The 22896-nt window shown below is 34.7% G+C and overlaps 1 protein-coding gene across 2 annotated transcripts in view; it reads left to right on the top strand.

The window, feature by feature from the left end:
* The window catches only part of AP3B1 (adaptor related protein complex 3 subunit beta 1), a 262517-nt gene that overhangs the window by 182212 nt on the left and 57409 nt on the right, over nt 1–22896 (top strand). For both annotated transcript variants that reach the window (XM_045496395.1, XM_045496398.1), the window contains exons 21-22: nt 956–1028; nt 13397–13503. In XM_045496395.1, coding sequence (XP_045352351.1) covers nt 956–1028; nt 13397–13503 — 180 coding nt within the window. The remainder of the gene's footprint in view (nt 1–955; nt 1029–13396; nt 13504–22896) is intronic.

The following is a 22896-nucleotide window of genomic DNA, read 5'->3' as shown; positions in this document are numbered from 1 at the left end:
CTGTCACAGACTACATCTTAGAAAAGCTAATCTATTACAAGCCTCTTGACAATTTCAGACCTAAGCTTATATTGTTTGAGAAACTCTTTTTCTTAAATTAATTTGTTTAAAAATTATTTCCAACATGTTTGTAGACTTTTTACCAAAGAGCCACTTTATATTTTTATATTAGCAAAAGTTGTTGGGTCATAAAATAATTATTTACCTTCAAATGTTCTTCTTTCTTCTTACCTTTATAATCTATATTTATTTATTTGTTTATTTATTTATTTATTTATTGGACCTTTGTAATCTTTAAACAGACTATTCTAAGGTAATAGTTTGCATGGTGGAGAAGAAATAATGTATGCTAACTGAAATAAAAATTTTGATTAAAAAATACAGTCCAGGGGCGCCTGGGTGGCGCAGTCGGTTAAGCGTCCGACTTCAGCCAGGTCACGATCTCGCGGTCCGGGAGTTCGAGCCCCGCGTCAAGCTCTGGGCTGATGGCTCGGAGCCTGGAGCCTGTTTCCGACTCTGTGTCTCCCTCTCTCTCTGCCCCTCCCCTGTTCATGCTCTGTCTCTCTCTGTCCCAAAAATAAATAAACGTTGAAAAAAAAATTAAAAAAAAAAAAAATACAGTCCATGTTAAAAACTGAGAACAAACTGATGGGGTGTGGGAGGGAGAGGAGGGTGGGTGATGGGTATTGAGGAGGGCACCTTTTGGGATGAGCACTGGGTGTTGTATGGAAACCAATTTGACAATAAATTTCATATATTGGAAAAAAAAAAAAAAGGTTGAAAGAAAAAAAATAAAATAAATAAAAAATACAGTCCATATACCCATAGAGAAAGCTTAATTTGATTGATTTTTTCTTGGAAGACTAAGCAGAAGAAAAATTGTTTTGAAACATTAAGAACTACTTCATTGATTTTTTTATAAGAACATGTAGTAATTAAATTATTTATTTTATAGGAGAAAGAAAACAAAACAAAACAAAATATAAATCCTCTTACCAAAGATGTTTCACTTCTAGATCTGGATGATTGTAAGTATTAAAATTTTAATTTTTTCTTTTGTTTAGTAGTAGTATTTACTTTTATAGTACCTTTTATGTGTCTCAAAATATGTTAACTTCTATTATGAAAGATTTATAGATGAATAGACCAAGAAAGTTTGAGAAATTAGTTCTATTAGTGTCTTTCATCTAATCAGGTTATCAGTTTTATATCAAATGAATAAATATAATTGATCAAATAAAAGTACACCAAATTCTTTTTAAGATCTTTTACTTTAATAATTTATACTTGCTTTAGTAAATAATTATCCATATCTCACAATTTCTACGTTATTAATTATAGAGATTGAAACATCTCACTTAAGGAAGTAGAGAATGAGGAAAATAACTGGAAATGTAAAAGACACCACGATGTTCTACTTGGTGCACTTTTGGTAGGAATAGAAATAGATAACGAAGATTTTGGAGGCTGGTGTTGCTATATTTATCAATATTATAACTGTACAATATCTTTGTCCTACCAAATCCACTTCTAAGAATTGAGAATCTTACTCATATACTCACCCAAGTGTGCAAAGGTATATTCATCATCTTTTAAATATCCTTGCATTGCGAGAAAGAGATAATGGAACTAACTAACTTTATTGGTGTGTAGATTTTATACAGAAAAAAGAGAAACAGCAAGTAAAATACTATAAATGTTAAACTACTGTCATTTTGCATTATAGTTTTTTCATGCTAAAGGGAAGTTATGTGTTTAGATTGTCTCATTTTGTCATAAATAGGACTGTTCTATTTATATTGTTTACCTGGCCTATCTTCAGTAGTCATGGCAAATTCTTAATACAGAGAAATTATAGAGAAATACTTAGCATAAAGAAAATAAAAATAAAGTTGGAGCCTATGAACAACTATACTCCAAAAAACTTGGAAAACTAAAAGAAGTGGATTCCAAGAAACACAACCTTCTAAGACAGAATCATGAAGAAATTGAAATCTAAGTGGACTGATTACAAGTGATGAAATTGAATCAGCAATTTTAAAACTCCACAAAATGAAAGTCCAGGACCAGACGGCCTCACAAATAAATTCTGCCAAACATTTAAACAAGAGTTAGTATCTGTACTCAAATTATTCCAAAAAATTGAAGAGGAATGAATGCTACCAAACATACTTTACGAGGCCAGCATAACCCTTATACCAAAACCAGAGACACCCTAAATATAAAATTACAGGCCAATATCCATAATGAACATAAAGGCAAAAATCCTTAACAAAATATTAGTAAGCTGAATTCAACAATATTTAAAAGGATCATGCACCATGATCAAATGGGATACAAGGATGGTTTTATATCTGCAAATCAGTACACATGATACACCACATTAACAAAAAGGAAAAAAATCATATGATCATCTCAATAGATGCTGAAAAAGCATTTGGCAAAATTCAGCATCCATTTATGATTAAAAATTCTCAATACAGTGAGTATAGAAGGAATGTACCCCAACATAAAAAAGGCTATATGTAACAAACCCACCGCTAACAACATATTCAACTTTGAAAAGCTTAAAGCTTTTCTTCTAAGATGGAATCAAGACAAGAATGCCCATTCTTCCCACTTTTATTCATCATAGTACTGGAAGCCCTACCCACAGCAGTCGGGGAACAAGAAGTCATCCAAATTTGAAAGGAATAAGTAAAACTATTTGCAGATGACAGGATATTATGTATAGAAAACCCTAAAGACTTCACCAAAAAACTATTAGACCTAATAAATGAATTGAGTAAAATCAGTGGATATGAAATTAGGATACAGAAGTTCATTGCATTTCTATACACTAATAGCAGACTGTCAGAAAAAGAAATTAAGAAAGCAATCCCATTTACGATTGCATCAAAAAGAATAAAAACCTAGGAATGAATTTATCCTAGGAATTGAAAGACCTGTATTCTGGAAACTATAAGACATTGGTAAAAGCAATTGAAGATGACCCAAATAAAGAAAAAGATACACCATGCTCGTGGGTTGGAAGAATTTATAGTGTTAAAATGTCCATACTACCAAAAGTAATCTGCCGATTAAGTAAACTCCCCATCAAAATACCAATGACATTTTTCACAGAACTAGAACAAAGAATCCTAAAACTTTTATGGAACCACAAAGGGCCCCAAATAGCCAAAGCAATCTTGAAAAAGAACAAAGCTTGGAGGTACCACGCTCCCTGATTTCAAACTATACTATAGAACTATAGTAATCAAAATAGTGTGATGCTGGTATGAAAACGGATACATAGGCCAATAGATTAAAATATAGAGCCCAGAAATAAACCCTCACATATATGGCCAGTTAATCTGGGACAAAGGAGACATGAATATACAATGGGGTAAGACAGTCTCTTTAATAAATGTTTTTGGGAAAACTGGACAGCTACATGCTAAAGAATGAAACTGGACCATTGTCTTATACCATATACAAAGTAAATTCACAGTGGATTTAAGACTTGAATGTAAGACCTGAAACCATAAAATTCCTAAAAGAAGACATAGGCAGTAAGCTCTTTGACAATAGTCTTGGTATGTTTTTTGAACCACTCTCCTCAGACAAGGGCAACAAGAGCTAAAATAAATAAGTGGGATTACATCAAACAAAAAAGCTTTTGCATAGTGAAAGAAACCATCAACAAAACTAAAAGACATCCTATTGAATGGGAGAAGATATTTGCAAATTATGCATCCAGTGGGAGGTTAATACCTAAAATATATCAAGAAGGCACCCAACTTAGTGTTAAAGAAACAACCTTATTAAAAAATGGGCAGAGGGTTTGAATGGACATTTTTCCAAAGAAGGCATACAGTTGGCCAACAGACATATGAAAAGATGTTCACCATCACTTATTAGGGAAATGCAAATCAAAACTACAACAAGGTACCACCTTACACCTGTCAGAATGGCTAAAATAAAAAACATAAGAAACAAGTGTTGGTGAGTATGTGGGGGGAAAAAGAACCTATGTGCACTGTTGGTGAGAATGCAAGCTGGTGCAAACACTGTGGAAAACAGTGCGGAGGTTCCTCCAGAAGTTAAAAACAGAACTACCCTATGATCCAGCAGTCACACTGCTGATTATTTTAGCCAAAGAATACAAAAGCAGTAGTTCAAAGGGGTACATGCACCCCAGTGCTTATAGCAGCATTATTTATAATAGTCAACATACAGAAGCAGCTCATGACCCTTGACTGATGAATGGATAAAGAAGATGTGAGTGGAATATTATTCAGACATAAAAAAAAAGAATGGAATTTAGCCATTTGCATTGACATGGATGGAGCTAGAGAGAATAATGCTAAGTGAAATAAGTCAGACAGAGAAAGACAAATACCATGTGTTTTCAGTCATAATGTAGAATTTGAAAAACAAAACAGGAGTGCCTGGGTGGCATATAGTTCGTTAAGTGGCCAACTCTTCATTTCGGTCAGGTCATAATCTCACAGTCTGTGAGTTTGAGCCGCATGTCAGGCTCTACACTGACGGTGCAGACCCTGCTTGGGATTCTCTCTCTCCCTTTCTCTCTCTGCCCTTACCCGGCTTGTGCTCTCTATCTCCCTCAAAAGTAAACAGATAAACATTTACAAACAAACAAACATATAAATAAATAACAAAACAAGCTAGCAAAGGCCAAAAAAGAAGAAAAGAAAAGAAAGAGAGACAAATGAAGAAACAGACTCTTAACTATAGAGAACAAACAGGTGGTTCCACAGGGGAGGTGAGTGGGGGGATGTGTGAAATAGTTGATGGGGATTAAGGAGTGCCTTTGTCCTGATGAGTACCAGATGATTAAAATTAAAACTTAAAAAAAAAAAGAATAAAGTCATTGGCTTCAAGGAAAACAAGCAAATGAACAACAGTAACAAAAAACCCACAATAAGATATTACTTCATACTTTTCAGATTAGCTATTATCAAAAAGACAAAAAGTAACAAGTATTATTGATAAAGTAGAGACATGGGAACCCTCAGACACTGTTGGTGGGAATGTAAATTGGTGCAACCACTATGGAAAACAGTATGGAGATTTCTCAAAAAATTAAAAATAGAGATACCATGCGATCTAGCAATCCTGCTTCTGGGCTGTTTGTCTACAGATACATGTACCTCTGTGTTCACTGCGGCATTATTTGCAATAGCCAAGATATGGAAACAACTCTCTATTGATAGATAAATGGACAAAGATGTGGTGCACACACACACACACACACACATACACACATACATATATGGTGAGATGTGGTATGTGTATATATGGTGTGTGTATGCACACACAGCCATATTACTCATCTATAAAAAAGAATGGAATCTTGCCATTTGCAACAACATGGGTGGACCTAGAGGCTATTATGCTAAGTGATATAAATGAAAGATGAATATTGTATGACTTCATTTATATGTGGAATATAAAAAACAAAACAAATGAATTAATAATACAGAAACAGATTCATAGGTACAGAAAACAAAGTGTTAGTTCCCAGAGTAGGGAGGATTTAGGGGACAGGCAAAATAGGTAAAGGGGATAAAGAGGTACAAACTTAACAGTTATATAAATAAGTCATGGGGATATAAGGTTCAGCATAGGGAATATAGTCAATAGTAACAAAGTTGTAACAACTTTGTATAGTGCCAGGTAGTAACTAGAGTTATTGTGGGGATTATTCTTTAATGTATAAACACCCAATCACTGTGATATACACCTGAGTAAAATAAAGTTCGACCCAAATTTGCATCATTTCACTATTGGCAAAGATTCATGAGTTAATATCATTTTTTACCTATTGGCGAAGATTTTAAAGCAGCATCCAGTGTTGATAAGGTTTGGAGAAACAGGCACCCTACGTATGTTTTTGATAGGAATAAAAGTAGGTGAAGCTTTTGGAGTCATTTTCACAGTATTTGTCAAAACTTAAATTGCACACACCCTTTGAACTAGCAATTCTTTTGTAGGAAAATCAGATCCTACTTCTTTCTTGTTTTAGACACTTTAATTTAATGGCTTAATTTTGCAGTTAAAATCTATATTTCTAGGTGTCTAAGACCTTTAGGTGATCTGACTCATGTCTACCTCTTACCTACTATGCTCCTCTGCATTTCTGGAATATACCAGTCTCATTCCTGCCAAGGGCCTTCGTACTGCTGTTACCAAAGAACACTTCTTTAGATTTTCTTATGGCAGACTGCATCTTATCTTTCAAATCCCGGATCAAAAGTTACCTTCTCTTACACAGCTTTATGAATCAGCTTTGATTGTCTTGAGAGCATTTTTCACCATCTGAAATTATCGCAAATATTTGTAGTACTTTGTTTATTGTCTGTCTTGCCCAACTAGGATACAAATTCCATGAGAATGGGAACCTTGTCTTTCTTACTCGCTGGTGTTCCTAGTACCTAGAATGGCACCTGGCAGATAGTGAGCACCCATTAAATATTTGCTAAGTTAATAAAATATGCAAAGGTATATGTAAAAACTTCATTGCAGCATTATTTATTACAGTGAAATCCAAAGTCAAATAAAATATCTACCAGTAGGATGATACAATTTATTAACGAAAATGAAGCAAATCCTTGTGTGCTAATTATCTAATTATATTTCCAAATTATTGTAAGTTAAAAAAAAAAGTACATGTAGATCATAATTCCACTTCTGTAAAAAAAAAAAAAGAGTAAAAGAGGAACTATATCCAGCACACGAGCACAGATATGATTGTACTTGCTATTTTTCCAGAAGGCTGCAGAATAAACAGTAAGGGTTAGCTCTGGCCCCTTTGAGATATAGGACTAAACTAGGAACAGAGGGGAGAGAGAGACTTATTTTATATTTTATGTCTTCCTGTCACAATGAACATTTTACATGAATATGGAACTTTTACAATTTAAAAAGTTTAAAATTGTGGAAGAATAATAGTCAAGTGTATTTAAGAAGAAATTAAGGGTAAATGTTACAAGGTACTGGAGTGCAGAAAATACACTTTATATTACACTCCGGATTTCCTGGCAGCTAAGGAAAAATTGAAACCTGTAAAATGATACAGTTTTTATTATTTGATTCTTTTTAAAAGTATGTTTTCATATGTAGCAGCAAAAGTTTTCTTAAACACTTAAGTTTTAAGAATTTAAACATGAGATTTTTTTTAATTTTAAGGAAATTTCACCCTAACTTACATTTTAACTCAACATAGGATATATTTCTGTTTTTTTTTTTAATACCTGAGAACTATTTCTTTTTTTTTTTTTTTTTAATGTTTTAATTTTATTTTTGAGAGACAGAGTGCAAGCGGGAGAGGGGCAGAGAGAAAGGGAGACAGAACCTGAAACAGGCTCTCGGCTCTGAGCTGTCAGCGCAGAGCCCGACGCAGGGCTTGAACCTCACAGACTGCGAGATCATGAACGGAGCCAAAGTCAGATGCCCAACCGACTGAGCCACCCAGCCGCTCCCCTGAGAACTGTTTCTTTACAAATCTTTTATTTTGCATTTGTCAGAAATAACAATCAGAGCTTCTCTTTTTAACAAGTCAGTTCAGCAAGCATTTGCAGATTGTCTGCTAAGTGTTAAGGGTACTTTGCTGGATATCCTTTTTTTTTTTTTTTTTTTTTTCAACGTTTTTATTTATTTTTGGGACAGAGAGAGACAGAGCATGAACGGGGGAGGGGCAGAGAGAGAGGGAGACACAGAATCGGAAATAGGCTCCAGGCTCTGAGCCATCAGCCCAGAGCCCGACGCGGGGCTGGAACTCACGGACCGCGAGATCGTGACCTGGCTGAAGTCGGACGCTTAACCGACTGCGCCACCCAGGCGCCCCAAGGATATCCTTTTTTTGTTTGCTAGGATGGGTAAATAGAATTCAGTTATTCTCTTTCAGAGACTAAAATCTAGTCTGGGGCACAGACACCTGAACAGTAGAGGTACAAAGTGTGAATAAATGAGGGGGGAGACGAATTAAAAAGCTATAAAGGTCTTGTGGAAGAACTGTGATCCTAGCTTAGAGGTAAAGGTAAGTGGAGGGCTGCCCGGTGGTTCAGTCAGTTAAGCATCTGACTCTATCTCAGCTTGGGTCTTGATCTCAGGGTTGTGAGTTCAAGCCCCGCACTGGGCTCTGCACTGGGCATGAAGCCTACTTAAAAAAAAAAAAAAAGAAGAAGAAGAAGGAGTGTGATGGGAGAAAATCTTTGTTGATGATGGTTCTTAAGATACTGATTTCATTTATGCTGCTTATTAGCCTATAGTAATTCATATTATCTATGGCAAACAGTTTGTTGATCAGAAACTAAAATGTCACTCTCCAATAGCTTGAGTTTCTCAGCTGTGAGAATTAGATAAATTTTGAAGGAGGGTCAGACACATTCCTTATGTTTTATCTAACAGGAACCTCATAATCCACAGAGGTTATGTATTCAGTATGCACTGCATACCAGGAAAACTACAAGTACTGAATTTTATCTGTTTCTTCTTTCAAAAAGCATTTATTGAACACTAGCTGTGATCTAGGTAATCTGCTACATGCTGGAGATTCTAAATGGATACAACACTGTCCCTACCCAAGGAGCTCTGTTTCTCCCATTACACTTAAAAAGTTCCTTGGGTATTTTATATTTCTGGAAATGAAGATATCTTTCAGTACCCCATATCATGTGATCTTGATGGGATGATCAGAAAGCAACAATCATACTCTGGTGTTCTTTTATAGGACATGTAAACCTGTGTAATTATACTATTGCTTCAACTAACGGTGGAGTCTTTTTAAAATTTGTATCAGCCACCAGTAATAATGCCTCACCTAAACCTTATGGTCTGTGATATACTGTTGAATAAATTGTAGTAGAGGCAGTAGAGTGGAGTGGCAAAGAGGACAGTGGAGCTGGAGTGTCTGAGTTTGAATTCCAGTTGTTTTAATTACTAGCTGGGTCACCTTGGACAAATTACTTACTCTGTACTTAATTCCTTTAATATATCAAATTGGGATAATAGTAATACTTTTTAGCAATATTAAGTGGATTAAATATACCGATAAATGTAAAAACACTTAAAACTCTGCTGGGCACCATGATATGCATTATATAGGATGTTACCTATGATGGAGATGATTGTAAAAATGATGCAGCAGCAACAAATTACATTTAACAAGTTAAATACACTCATGTTAAACCATTATATACTAAAACTTTTATGTAGTCCTAAGTTTTGAAACAAAACTTTGATCAGAAGAATAATTGTATAATTATGCAATAGACCTTTGAACATTGCAGGGTTTAGGGGTGCTGACCCATACACAGTCGAAAACCCACATTTAACTTTTGACTCCCCAAAAACCTAGCTACTAATAGCCTACTGTTGACTGGAAGCCTTACTGGTGATATAAACAGTCAGTTAACACATATTTTGTATGTAATATCTATTATATACCATATTCTTAGGATAATCTAGAGAAAAGTGTTATTAAGAAAATCACAAGGAAGATAAAATATACTTTTAGTATTATACTGTATCTTTAAAAAAAATCTACATAAGTGGATCCACATAGTTCAAACCTGTGTTGTTAAAGGGTTAACTGTACTTTAAAATTTTTTTTTTCAACTTTTTTTTTTTATTTATTTTTGGGACAGAGAGAGACAGCGCATGAACGGGGGAGGGGCAGAGAGAGAGGGAGACACAGAATCGGAAACAGGCTCCAGGCTCTGAGCCATCAGCCCAGAGCCCGACGCGGGGCTCGAACTCACGGACCGCGAGATCGTGACCTGGCTGAAGTCGGACGCTTAACCGACTGCGCCACCCAGGCGCCCCTAACTGTACTTTAGTAAAAAAGTGTTTTGCAGGAAGTTTTAAAAATAAGAAAATAAATGTGTAATCCAAAAACCCTTGGTTTACATTCTGGCACACCAGTTCAGATCTTTTTATATGCAAATCCCCTTCCCTCCCCTCCTTGATTTTTGATATTGCAGGGATACTCTTATCATTTGCTTCTCTGTTTATCATACACATTCCTTTCCATGCCATAAATATTCTTTAACAATTTCATTTTTAATGATTGCATGGTTATCCTTTATGTTATTGTAGTAAATTCTGTTTAACAGGTTTACTATTGTTGGAAATTTAACTGGTTTCCATTTTTTTTGCCTTCATAATCAATGAAGCAATACACATCATCATAAGTATATTATTGCATTATCTCCATGACTGTTTCCTTAAGATAAATTCCCAAGCGTAGAATTGCTAGAACAAAGGCTTTGAAGAATTCTGTTGTCTAAAATTGCCAAAGCTTGTACCAGCTTACACAGTATTAGTAGGAGAATACCCATTCCTTATATCCTTACAGATGATGAGTTTTATACTTAAAAATTGCTTTTGCCAATTTGATGGCTAGAAATGATACCTGGTTTTAATTTGTATGCCAGGTTATATATATTTTTAAACTAATAGAATCATTTTTTTCTTACACATCAATTAAATACTTAATATCCTTACAGATGATGGGTTTTATACTTAAAAATTGCTTTTGCCAATTTGATGGCTAGAATTGATACCTTGTTTTAATTTGTATGCCAGGTTATATATATTTTTAAACTAATAGAATCATTTTTTTCTTACACATCAATTAAATACTTAAGATAGTCAACTAACCTCAGAATCCAATTTAGGATAAACTTTCAGTGTCTTGCCAGACCTGTAAATAGTTGTGTAATCATTTCGATAGTACCAGAGCCTCTGTTTCCTGAAATGATACTAAAACCCTATCTTTTTTTTTTTTAAGTCAGACTTTAAGATGAATTTTTCTCCTGTGTTTTGATGTCTTTTTCTTCTGTCTTTAGCCAAGCCATAGTTGAAATCAGAGGCTATTTCTTATTCATTCTTTTTCCCTTACATGGGCATCTAGTATTTTGGATGGATGGTGGATGGACAGACAAACAAATGAACCAACATTTAGAACCTACCAGAAAAAGTGATCTTTTGGAAAGGCAGCATATTTTGATCCAAGATAGGAGAACCAGTTCCTGGTGCCCCAGTGATTCTTCTGTTCACTTCTCTTATGACATCGGCAAGACGTAATCTTCCTGTGCCTCAGTTTACAGCGTCTTTTAACATAAGTACTTTTTCTGCCTTCTCAACTGTTGTTATCTTTAGTCCTTTTCATGTCATGCCTAAACTATTATAATTCTTCCCCACTGCCAACCTGACTGTTCCTTCTTTCATTTGTCTTTATACTAATATCCAGCAGTACCTATATTGTTCTTCTTTTTGGTAGTTTTTAACAGCAGCTCCCTTTGGTGTACAGGATAAATATAATCCCCTTAGGTTTCCAGTTTCCCACTTCTGAGCCCTTGTTCAAAATATTTTCTCACCTACAAATTCACCAGCTTCTTCCTTTGCTCTTATTTAAATCTTGCCCACACTTAAAAACTGGGCTTCATTTCCTCCTGTTCATGAAGACTTCTTGTACCACCATATCCCCATTTATCTTTCTTTTTCCCCTAACTCCCTGTTATACTTGCTAACTGTACATTGGTTTTCAACATAAGTCTGAGGAAGCCTGGGGATTTATAGCAGTGTTTCAGACACAGTAAAAGAATAAGGAGGAAACCAAGGGCTCCATTCCCTCCTCCACCCAGTCTCCACTCTGCTGTTTCTATTTTATATGTTGAAATTTTATTTAAGATTTTCTTTGAAAATTTCTTCTTTGGGCAATATCATTTTTTATTCCTAACTTTATGAATAAATATTTTTTCTGTATAACCACAGGTTACTATGAGACTAAAAGAGAAAAAAAAATATGACTTGAGAAGTCCTGTCAAATTAAGTAAATGTTACTTCCTCCATGGTCGTCTTTTGGAGTGAGAATTTGTTGGAAGCTAAAACATTTTCCACATTTTAATTTTTTTCATTCAATGGTCAAGCAGTTTCTAAACACTAAAAATTAATACGTTAGTAGACTTTTAGACATAAAAAATAAAAAGACACAAATTTGTATTTAGAGAGAAGTACAGTCATAGACGTGCGTCCAAGTATATCTGTAGAATGAAGAAGGCCCATAGAAGCTGTGTGTATGTGAGTCAGGTTGTGCTTGCCTTCTAAGTCGTATCTTAATGGATAGAAGTTGCAAGGTAAACAAGAAAGAGAAGAACCTTCTAGGCAAAGAACAGAATATAGAAAGCTCAAAGACATGAAACAAGATATTGGGGAGTATTAATCAGTAGGGCTAGAACACAGGAGTCACTGATGAAATTGGAGATAGTCTTATGCTGCCCAGTATGATGGCTACCTGCCACGTGTACCTACTTAAATTTAAATTAATTAAAATTTGAAATACAATTCTTTAATCATACTAGCCATATTTTTTTTTTTAATTTTTTTTTTCAACGTTTATTTTTGGGACAGAGAGAGACAGAGCATGAACGGGGGAGGGGCAGAGAGAGAGGGAGACACAGAATCGGAAACAGGCTCCAGGCTCTGAGCCATCAGCCCAGAGCCTGACGCGGGGCTCGAACTCCCGGACCGCGAGATTGTGACCTGGCTGAAGTCGGACGCTTAACCGACTGCGCCACCCAGGCGCCCCATACTAGCCATATTTTAAGAACACATTAAGTATATATGCTAGTGGCCACTATATTGGACAGCACAGCTATAGAACATTTCCATCATCATAGAAAATTCTATTGGACAGTGCCGAGCTGGATCACAGAGAACTTTGTGCATCTAATCAAAGAGTTGGACTTTTACCTTGTAGGCAGTTGTGAGCCTTTGAAGAGTCTTAAGCCAGGGAGAATGAGATTGGCATTTTTTCAAAGATTTTCAAATTTTCAGACACCTGATCTCACATACATAGTAGTTTTAGAATAAAAAAATTCCTATCTAGTACATGGTTTTTGCTGACAAAGTCTAATTAGAAGGGAGTTAGGTGGCTTGGGCCCCTGTAATTATTACAGTGGAAAAAAAAAATAGAGAAAGGGTTTAAAAATAGCCTCTTAAGACTTCTAACTCTATTGGAGAACTCTTGAAAAGCTGTTGTTATTTTTTAGCTGAAAAAATGTTTCTTTACCTTTTTTTTTTTTTAAGTGAAGTTACTGGGTGATAAATGTTAGTGATAATGTTATGTGATAAAAATTTTCAAAAACTTTTGTTCAGGATATTTGTATTTTATTTTGTTTCAGGATTTGCCATTAGGTTCTGAAAGCTAAGACTAATAACTGCCATGACTTGATAATAAACTTAACTGGATCGAGATGTTAAATAGAATTGTCATAGATTTATTAATCAAAGTAATTTAATTCGATTTACTAACAAAATAAAAATGTTGCTTTTAATAATATGAATTAAATCTTCATGCACATTTGCTAATTTGGGCCTTTTCTTCTAGTTAACCCAGTATCCACTCCAGTCGCACTTCCCACACCAGCTCTTTCTCCAAGCTTGATAGCTGATCTTGAAGGTTTAAATTTGTCAACTACTTCATCAGTCATTACCGTAAGTAATTTTCTCAATATATTACCTCAGTTTGCATATGATACCATCGCATCTTTTTTATTAAAATGCAAATAATTGGATTCATAGTCTTCGAACACTTTCTTCTCTAAACAAGTCCAATGCAGATCTGACCTTTTATTTTACAAATATTTTAAAAGTTTGCTCTTTCCCAACCATTATCCTCACAAATGACTTCTGCTTGTTATCCACATTTAATTATCATGTGTATGTTTTTCTCTGGCACTCTTACATATCTGTAGCATACAAGGGTTCTTTGCCACATTGAGTTAGTTTATATATATAAATTCTGCCATAAAGAATTGTTGTCTACATTAGCAGACTTAAATTCCCAAAATCATTCTGATTCTGTTACACTGTTCTTTTATCATAGACTACTAAAATTACCTGCCTGTTTTCATTTAAAAATTCAAGATTGTGTTTCTTTTTGCATTATCTTCATATTTTTATTTACATGCCTTAGTATCTGTAAAAGAATTTTTTAATATTACTTTTGTGGTAGGGCTTGAAGTGGGACAGAAGGCCTGCCTATCTCAAAATAGTGCCAAAGCCATCAGCCCATCATAGTATCTGGAACTACAATAACTTTTTCTGTGTTAGCGTATTATATCCACTTATCTTTTACTCTAAATCAGGCGTGCTGCCTAGGATGTATAATCTGTTGATATGCTTGACCTCCTTTTAACTTGTTTTCAGAAACCTGACGAACTAAGAGATAAAATAGTAAGATCTGATGGGAACACAGGTAGCTTGAACAGATCTGGTTTATCACTGGTTCCCAGGGTTGGCAGAGTATTGCAGAGTACAGACATAATTGGTGACCTGAGCTCCTGGGGAACACCGAGCTGGTTCTGCCAGAAGTGGGAAAGAGGAGTATCTAATTCTTGTACGTTGTTATAAAAGATTTTCCCATCATAGCAAATGTGATAGCAGGGACATTTGGCTTAGAAAGCACAAAATAAAACTATTAAGTTGACAATGCTGTTTTAAGGTATAGAATGTGATTATCTCTTTAACTGCTCAGAAATGAGGAAGAACGATATGTGGGTTTTAGTTTTTCCCTTCTTGTTGCCAAAAGGAGAAGGCACATTGAAAGAGATGGGGGGAGACAGTGAAAATAAGCAGTTAAATCTTTCTTATTTAAGTAATCAAGTATTTCTTGAGTCTTTGAGTAGTCTATAAAGAAAAGTAGTGAAAAATCTGTTGTGAAGCAGTTAGTCCCTGAGGGGAAGGGAGGGCCCTAAAAACTTGGGAGGCAGTAAGGTAGTGGATAAATAACTTGGGTTCTGATACCAGATGACCAGGGCACAAACCTGTTTAACCACTTACTAGCTATGTCGTTGGGCAAATTGGTGTGTAACTTTTCTGTACCTCACTTTCCTGTGAATACCATACATACCTCATAGAATTGTTATAGCATTAATGAGATAATAAATGTAAAGCTCTTAGAACAGTGACTGGCACATTGTCATCACTCAATAAATAATAACTAATATTTTTGAAAGTGATACGATATGTGATAATGGATCCTGAGTAGACTCTCATATTTTATTAGCTATAAGAAGAATACAGTTGAGATTAGAAAACCTTGCAATAAATTTTCATTCGTCACAAACTAATTGAAGGACTCACCCTTCATTCTAAGAAAAATATTTATTGGGATGGCCTCTTCAAAGGAAAAGAAAAGCACTGCCAGTATACAAAAAAAGCACTGCCAAATAGGCAAAATTGGGTAGAGGGGGATGGGAGATACAGCCTTCCAGTTGCGGAATGAATAAGTCATGGGAATTAAAGGCACAACATAGGGAATACAGCCCATGGCATTGTAATAATGTATGGTGACAGGTGGTAGCGACAGTTGTGGTGAGCATAGCATAATATATAGTGACGCTGAAGCATTGTGCTATATACCTGAAACTATATTTGTGTGTCATCTATACTCAAAAAAAGAATTTTTTTTAAAGACTGTCAGGTTCAACCGTGTGAAGCAGGATCATCAACTTATCCCCAAAAGCTAAAAAAAGATAAAAACAAATAGTAGTAATAAGAATGGCAACCAGATGGGGCACCTGGGTGGCTCTGTCAGTTGAGCATCTGACTTTGGCTCAGGTCATGATTTCACGGTGTGGGAGTTTGAGCCTTGCTTTGGGCTCCATGCTGTCAGTGCAAAGCCTGCTTGTATCCTCTGTCACCCTCTCTCTCTCTCTCTGCACCTCCCCTGCTCACACACTCTCACTCTCAAAAATAGAAAAATAAACATTAGGGGAAAAAAGAATGGCAACCAGAAGTTCACTAGCAACAATCAAATAAGGAAAGGTAGCACTTTGAAAAGTGGAACGTATGGAAATAAACTGAATATTCTGGTACTGAATGGTATGGCTCCTAATCTCATCTCCAGCCCTCAAAACAGTACTTAAAAAAGAAGATTAATCAAGCAAATTAATCAAGTTTTTTCATTATGTATCTGAATTTAGAAAGAAGTAAGATTAAAGACATCAGAAGAAAAATCAAGAAAGACCTTTAAAGATTATAACCCTCATATAATGGTATGGAACCTTAATAAATATGGGAGCCTTTTGGATCCTGAAATGAAATTCTTAGATAAGAGTACATCGATAATTTTTAAATCAATATGTTGTCCTTATTGAATAGAAAGAAGAAGTAAAAGTAATTTGTAATAAAGTAATAGTTACATTGCTATATAAACGCTTGTCTGTGGCTGTCCCAGAAACATACTTAAGTGGTTAAATAATGCTGGCACTGATATGTAGAACCACCATGAATGTGACTGATGTAGGTGTATCAGCAACTCAAATAGTGTGGATTGAGGTGTTGCCATCAGCAACATAATTTTCCAAAATGTTGAACAATTTCGAGTAGTTGTGTTTATATGACCTCATAGTCCATAGATGATTTTTATTTATTCCAGTAGATTATTTAAATTTATTTTCCTTGTGTATTTGGTAGAATATGGGTATATTTTATTTTTTGAAATTATGAAAACATTTACAATGAAACCCAAAGAAGTGTTCCTTTTTTACATTAAATATTTTTCAAATGAAAATTTTTACTGTTTGTTCTAACCATTTAAATTTTCTATTCAGAAATTTTTTTTTGTTTCAGATTTTTTTAACATAATTCCAAATGAATATCATGATCATTGTAAGGAAAGGCCTAGTTTTTGAAACTATGATAAAGAAGATGTATAAACACAGTATTTGTTTCAGTCTTAGTTGAGATTAATTGGCAGTTGGACAACAGATGGTTAAAAATGAAGAAACATTTTATTTCCTGCTGTAGTATGTCTGTGAACAAACTATAACTTTTTTAGTGAATTATTAACCCTATTTTCCTACTAGATTATTGCTAGGCTAAGAGTTTCTAAATTGTTTCACATTAAGCCCCAGGAATTCAGAAGCAGCAATCCTCAGGTTGTTACAGCTTCTGGAGGGGATGAGAAAAAAGTGAGGTGGGGGAAAAGACAATTTGCACATAAGGTTAAATGAGAAATAAGAATAAAATTGTTCACCTCTGGTATTAGAAATGTTGGAGTGAGAATTGGTGTTTCTGCTTCAAATAATTTTTTCACATTTGGGACACAAAAGTATTAAAGTGAATTCAGCAGTTAAAGAACCTCTGAAAACTTTTTCTGTATTTTTTACTGATAAACATCAACATGAAATCTTATCTCATTCTTTGCATTTTTTGTTTCTTCTCAAACTAGTTTTATAAGAAAGATTATTAATTTGCTTACTTAGTGTTTCAGATTTATGTTTCTATGGAAAAATGACTTCTGAGTTCAATCCCTAAAATGCTTTGAAACCCATAAGGGAGGTATAGTACCTGTGGTTCTTCAGCACCTAGTCACAAGTCAGAAGGTTTCTATGGGAATATACTTTTTAAGGGTTCTAGTTTACTTTAGACAGTCAGGGCAACATTTAGGAAATGTATTGAATTTAGAGCCCCGATACCTGATACCTATCCTTGGCTGAGCTACTTATTATCATGGCTAGGCACTTCTTTGACTTGTGTAGACTTTAATTTTTGAATTTATGAAATGGAGATAATGCTGTCCCTAAACACTTAATTGTGTTTTCATGAAAAATAAATGAAATAATGAGCCTGAAAATGTTTGAATTCTGTTCTGTGGCTAAGGTCATGTGCAGTGAGAAGAGACGGATAGGGATGGAATTCTAGGAAACATCATGCTTTAAAGGCAACAAAGAAAAAAAGCCAAGAAGATGAATTTTGAAGAAGGTGAATTGTAGAACATGGTATCAGGAAACTCAGATCAGGAAGGGAAACAGGCAAAGCATCTGTAGTAAATGCTGCACTGGACGTATAAATCTGCTTAGGTACAACTGGATGACAAAGATCTCTTAGAAAAGAATTTGCATATGTGACTGAGAACTGAATCTAGGAGAATAGTAAGAGTTTGTCTAGGTGGCTAGGTTAGAGCAAGATTGATGTCACTGACCCAGGAAATAGGGTATGCAAAGGCTTGAGGTGTGAACAAGCTTGGGGTATTAGAGAAACAGTAATTCAGTGTGACTAAAGCGTAGCACAGATAGGTTGGAATAACCAAATCTGATGTTGGAAAAGTATGTTGGTGGCATACTGGCATGGGAAAATTGTAATAATGATTTCTTAACTTACTCCTTTCCAATATTTTCATGTTATAGTACACATAGAAAAGTGATAATACTTGTGATGTGCATTGGGGTAAGCTGTGATTTCTGTAGGAGGCAGAATGTACCCAACTCAGGAGCTCCAGCTACCACAGGCCCCCCCTGGCATTCCCAAGGGCTAATGGTGGGGGCAACATCACAACAGACCTGTAACCTATTTGTGGCTCATTAGTGAGGAAGCACTGACTTAGTTGCCCTAATATAAGAGATTTGATCTTCATGGATCACAATCCCCAAGTGGAATTAACTTATGAGGGTGCAGGAGATTCATTTAAAAAGAGATCATTATAGAAAACAAGGTAATAAATTGAGGAATGGTAAGTAATCCCAACAACAGTCCACGAACGAGAAACGAGAGTTGCAAAAAGAAAAGCCCTATTTGATACAGTATACTATTTGAAGTTACCAAACTCCATGTAAAGTCTACAGTCCTGCAAACTGCTAACTTGGCCCAAGACTACTGAGACCAAGTACACGGTTAGGGGTTTCCTAAAACTACCCTCAAGCTTGATAGTTCACTAAAACAATTCACAGAACTCAGGAAAGCACTATACTTAACATTACAGTTTTATGATAGCAATAGGATACAAATTAGATCCAGTGAAAGGAAGAAACAGAAATTCTGGATGGGTTTTAGATTCAAAGTTTCTGGGTCACCCTGCTGGCGTCAAAGTATGTCAGTACACATGGAGTATTATCCTTCACATAAGCTGTCTAGGGGCCCACTGTGAATCACTTCCTCAGCATCATGTGTCAGGTTTGGTCTGGTAGGTTCCCACCATGAATAAGTAGGCAGTCCTCTCATTCAGGATATTCCAAAGGTTTAGAGGTTACATCTCAAGAGCTAGGACAAAGTCCAGACCTGTGTTTGAAAAATTCTTTACTACGCATGTGCCAGTAAATGTTTCATTCATTGCACACAGTTTTATTCAGGCCAGAATATGAGGCAGATGCCAAAGATACAGTGAACTGCATGGACTAGGCTTCTGCCCTCATGGAGTTTACAGTTGAGCAACAACATAAAGAAAAATTTCTCCAAGGGTACATAATTATAGTATACCAAGTGTTTTTATTTTGGAACATTTGGTAGTTTCTCTAGATACAGGTTGTCATTATTTGTCATTATTTCTCTGATTTTATGTTGGCTAAACTCCGCAGTCTGACTTAGCTTTCTCTGTGCTTATTATAGCTTAAAATCTAACAAGAGTTACTTTTGACATTTCACAGTTAAAATTTAGGTATCTGAATGGCTTTTCCTCTCTGACAAGAAGTAGAAGAAGAATTTTCACAGTCCATGCTGTTCACCACCTGCTTTCCTTAAATTGCCACTGTGAAACATGACTTCCTCACTTAATGATGGAATAAAGCCTTATCATGCCTGGGTGAAAACAGTGGCAACAGTAGCCTTAAACTAAGGTCTGTGCGTGTTGTTACAGGTAGCCAGCATGGGATTTACTGTGACCAGCAAAAGAATGGCGTTAAAGTTGTCATTATGACCAAGAAGCCATGTAACTAAGGTCCTTCCACCCCCTCAAGGATTTTCAAGCTGAAGGATAGGAAGAAGTAACCCGTTATGTAATGCACTTGAATTTTGGCAGGGAGAGTGAAGAAAAGGCATTTTCTCATACACAAATCAAATTTAGCATCTGAAGTTAGTGTTTATCACTAGTTCTGTCAAGTTTCCTATCTAAGGAATATAGAAAAATGACTAGCAACTAGGCTTGTAGCTTTGCTGTTGACAGATTGGCAACTAATGAAGTTACAACTGTCCATGATTAGGGATGAGGTAGGTCCTGACCCTGTTTGTGTTATAGGAACTTAATTGGAAAATAGAGAAGAATGACTGTCATACCTGCTTTGTTGTGCAGGTTACTATATCAGTTTTAAAAGAACATAAAAAACAAACCATAATTCATGAAACGGAATCTGATTTACTCAGTCTGAAATTTACTAAACAGAATTTGGAATTATTAGGATAATTACATATTATAATGATAACAATTATAATTGTAGTTAATCTCTGTTTCTCTTAAGTGGGCTTTTATATTAAGTAGATCTCGCTGTCTGTCTAAATGTCTGTCTGTCTGTCTGTCTCTCTTTTAACTAATGCTAGGCTAGGGCATTTTAGTTGTGTTTCCCAGTCAGCTTGTCCTGTTCTGCCAGAGCACCAGCTTTTTTCTTGTTTGTCTGCAAGAACACAATTTCTTTGAGGGAGTCTTTATTGATACAAGCATTTACGAAGTTGTAAATGACTGTATGGTCTCATTCCCAAAACAAATGATAATATATCTGTGGTAAAGTTTGTTCTCTAATATGGTGGAAGAATTGTCTTTTAAAAAACATAAATTTTTTACATTTTAAACACTTAAGGTATATTCAGGTCCCAGGCTAAGAGTTGAGTCTAGCTAAGATCAAATTCCTTTGAGTTTAGAGGAGGAAGAAATGATAAGTCAAAATTAAAAATAATTTTGTCATTTTAAATTTGGGAAAAATCCTTTATTTGTTCTGATGAAAATGTCAGTAGTCATGGAACTGTGGCAAAAATAATGAAAAATCATTGGCCTGGGTCTGCTTAAATTGAAAACATTTTTTAATTAAAGTTTGACAGTATTTTGTGCTTCCATTGCCTAGCCATGTCCCATCTTATTCTTTCATTCAATTCTTCTCTGGGTATGAGTTGATTTAATTTTTAAATTAAACTTTAAGGTGTACCATACTACCGTTTCATTTATTTATTTTTTATTTTATTTTTTCATTTCTTTATTTACTACTTCATTTTATTTATGAGACTACTTAGAAAGTCTTATAGTTAATACCAGACCATTCTCATCTCTCCCTTTCTTACCTTATTAAAAGCAGCTGCTTTTTTAAAAATATTGTTATTCATTTTTAGTTTCAGGGTTTTTTGGAGAAAAAAAATGGTTTTTTTTGGCTTAAGTAAATGTATGCCAATCTTATCCCTGACTGGTGTATAATACTTCTAATGCTTTGTCGATATTGTAATAAAATTATCCACAATTAAAAAACCATTATATCAGATGCTAATTAATGAGCTAGTAATGATTTGGGCCCCCCAAAAAAGCAGGTCACCTGACAAGATAAAGAAAATATGTATATAAATCTACAAGAAACTGAGAGATTAAAGAGGCAATGTTAAAGAAAGCCTTGGGCCTTTCTTTTTCTCTTCTTTGTACAACTAGCTCCTTTCATTTGCTATGGATTCACTCTTTTCAGAGCTGTGACTATTCCTGGAACATCTACCAACTTCTTTTCCACGATTATGATTTTTAGTTTATATTTATTATAATTAAGTGTACTATAGTAGGAAATGAGGTTCTTAAAAGATTCATTTAAAAAAGATTGAATCTTTTCTGACAGTTTTATTTTATGTATCCAGAGTTGATTGGACTTCGTGTTACTGTCAACTGGTACATTTCAAATTTTGTTGCTTGTGTTGAATTGTAGTATTTGTAGTGAAATATACTTTTTTTAAGCTTTAGAGTATCTTAGAATATTACATATTAGCCAATTGTGTATTAATTATTATGTAATCATATATCAGCCAAGTTAACTTCCGTTACCTTTGTTCTTCTTTAAAAAGCTTGCAAAAACTTTCATGAACATAGGGTAGGGTATGGTATAGAATATTTATATTAATAGTATTGGATCTTCTAACATGAGAAACCTAACCTAAACATGGAAAATATTATTGTGATACTTAGAAAAACTTTGTTTCTCTTCAGAGGAGAAGAAAATGAATTAAACTACAGGGCACATGCCCAACTAACACTAAAAAATTAATTTATTACCAGAGAGAGGAGAGCATGGAGTAAAAATAGATAAGTACAGTATATGACCTTAATATCAAAGGAAAGTAAAAGCCACTTATCTTAGAATATATCAGACACACTATTATTCAAATCATTCAGGAATGTAATTACAGACAGCTTTTATAGGCCTATCAATAAGGGTTATTTCTTTAAATTTGCAGCTGTTCCACATTACTGAATATATAAATATCTCCCCCAAATGTTAAATTAATACTGAAGATCTATTTTACAATTCTCCGTGCACATACACACACACACACATACACAAACAAAATACCAGTAAGTTTTACTTTAAAATGCATAATTTAGATTAAGAGAGATACCAGCCAAATGTAATGTGTATATCTTGTTTGAATCCTTATTCAAGCAAACCAACTCTGAAAAGACCTGTGTGATAGTCAAGGAAATGTGAACACTGTTTTGCATGAAATTAAAGGGAAGTTTTTTTTTTCTTTTAGATGTAATAATAGTATTGGACTTTTCATTAAAAATCTTTACCTTTTAGATACACTAATCAAACTGTTATGCAATTAGATCATATCTGGAATTTGCTTTTAAATCATTTAGAAGTAAAGAATTGGATTATAGTTTGGACAGATGTTGAAAATTTTTGAAACTTAGTTATGAGAAACTAGCTATTCATTATCTTCCTACTTTCACATACGTTTGAAAGTTTTCATAGGAAGATGTTTTTAAAAATACATTATTTCAGAAACTTATTTATTTCATATTTTCACTGAAATTTTAACATTCATGCTTCATAGAATATGTAACCTGATAAAATTACCTTGTAAATTTAAACTAGTACATCAAAATTTAAGTTCAGTTCAGATTGTCATCTGTGAAATTAGAAGTCT

Source organism: Leopardus geoffroyi, chromosome A1 (assembly GCF_018350155.1).
Source record: "Leopardus geoffroyi isolate Oge1 chromosome A1, O.geoffroyi_Oge1_pat1.0, whole genome shotgun sequence".
Classification (NCBI taxonomy): Eukaryota; Metazoa; Chordata; class Mammalia; order Carnivora; family Felidae; genus Leopardus; species Leopardus geoffroyi.
This window is presented reverse-complemented; position numbering and strand designations above follow the sequence as displayed.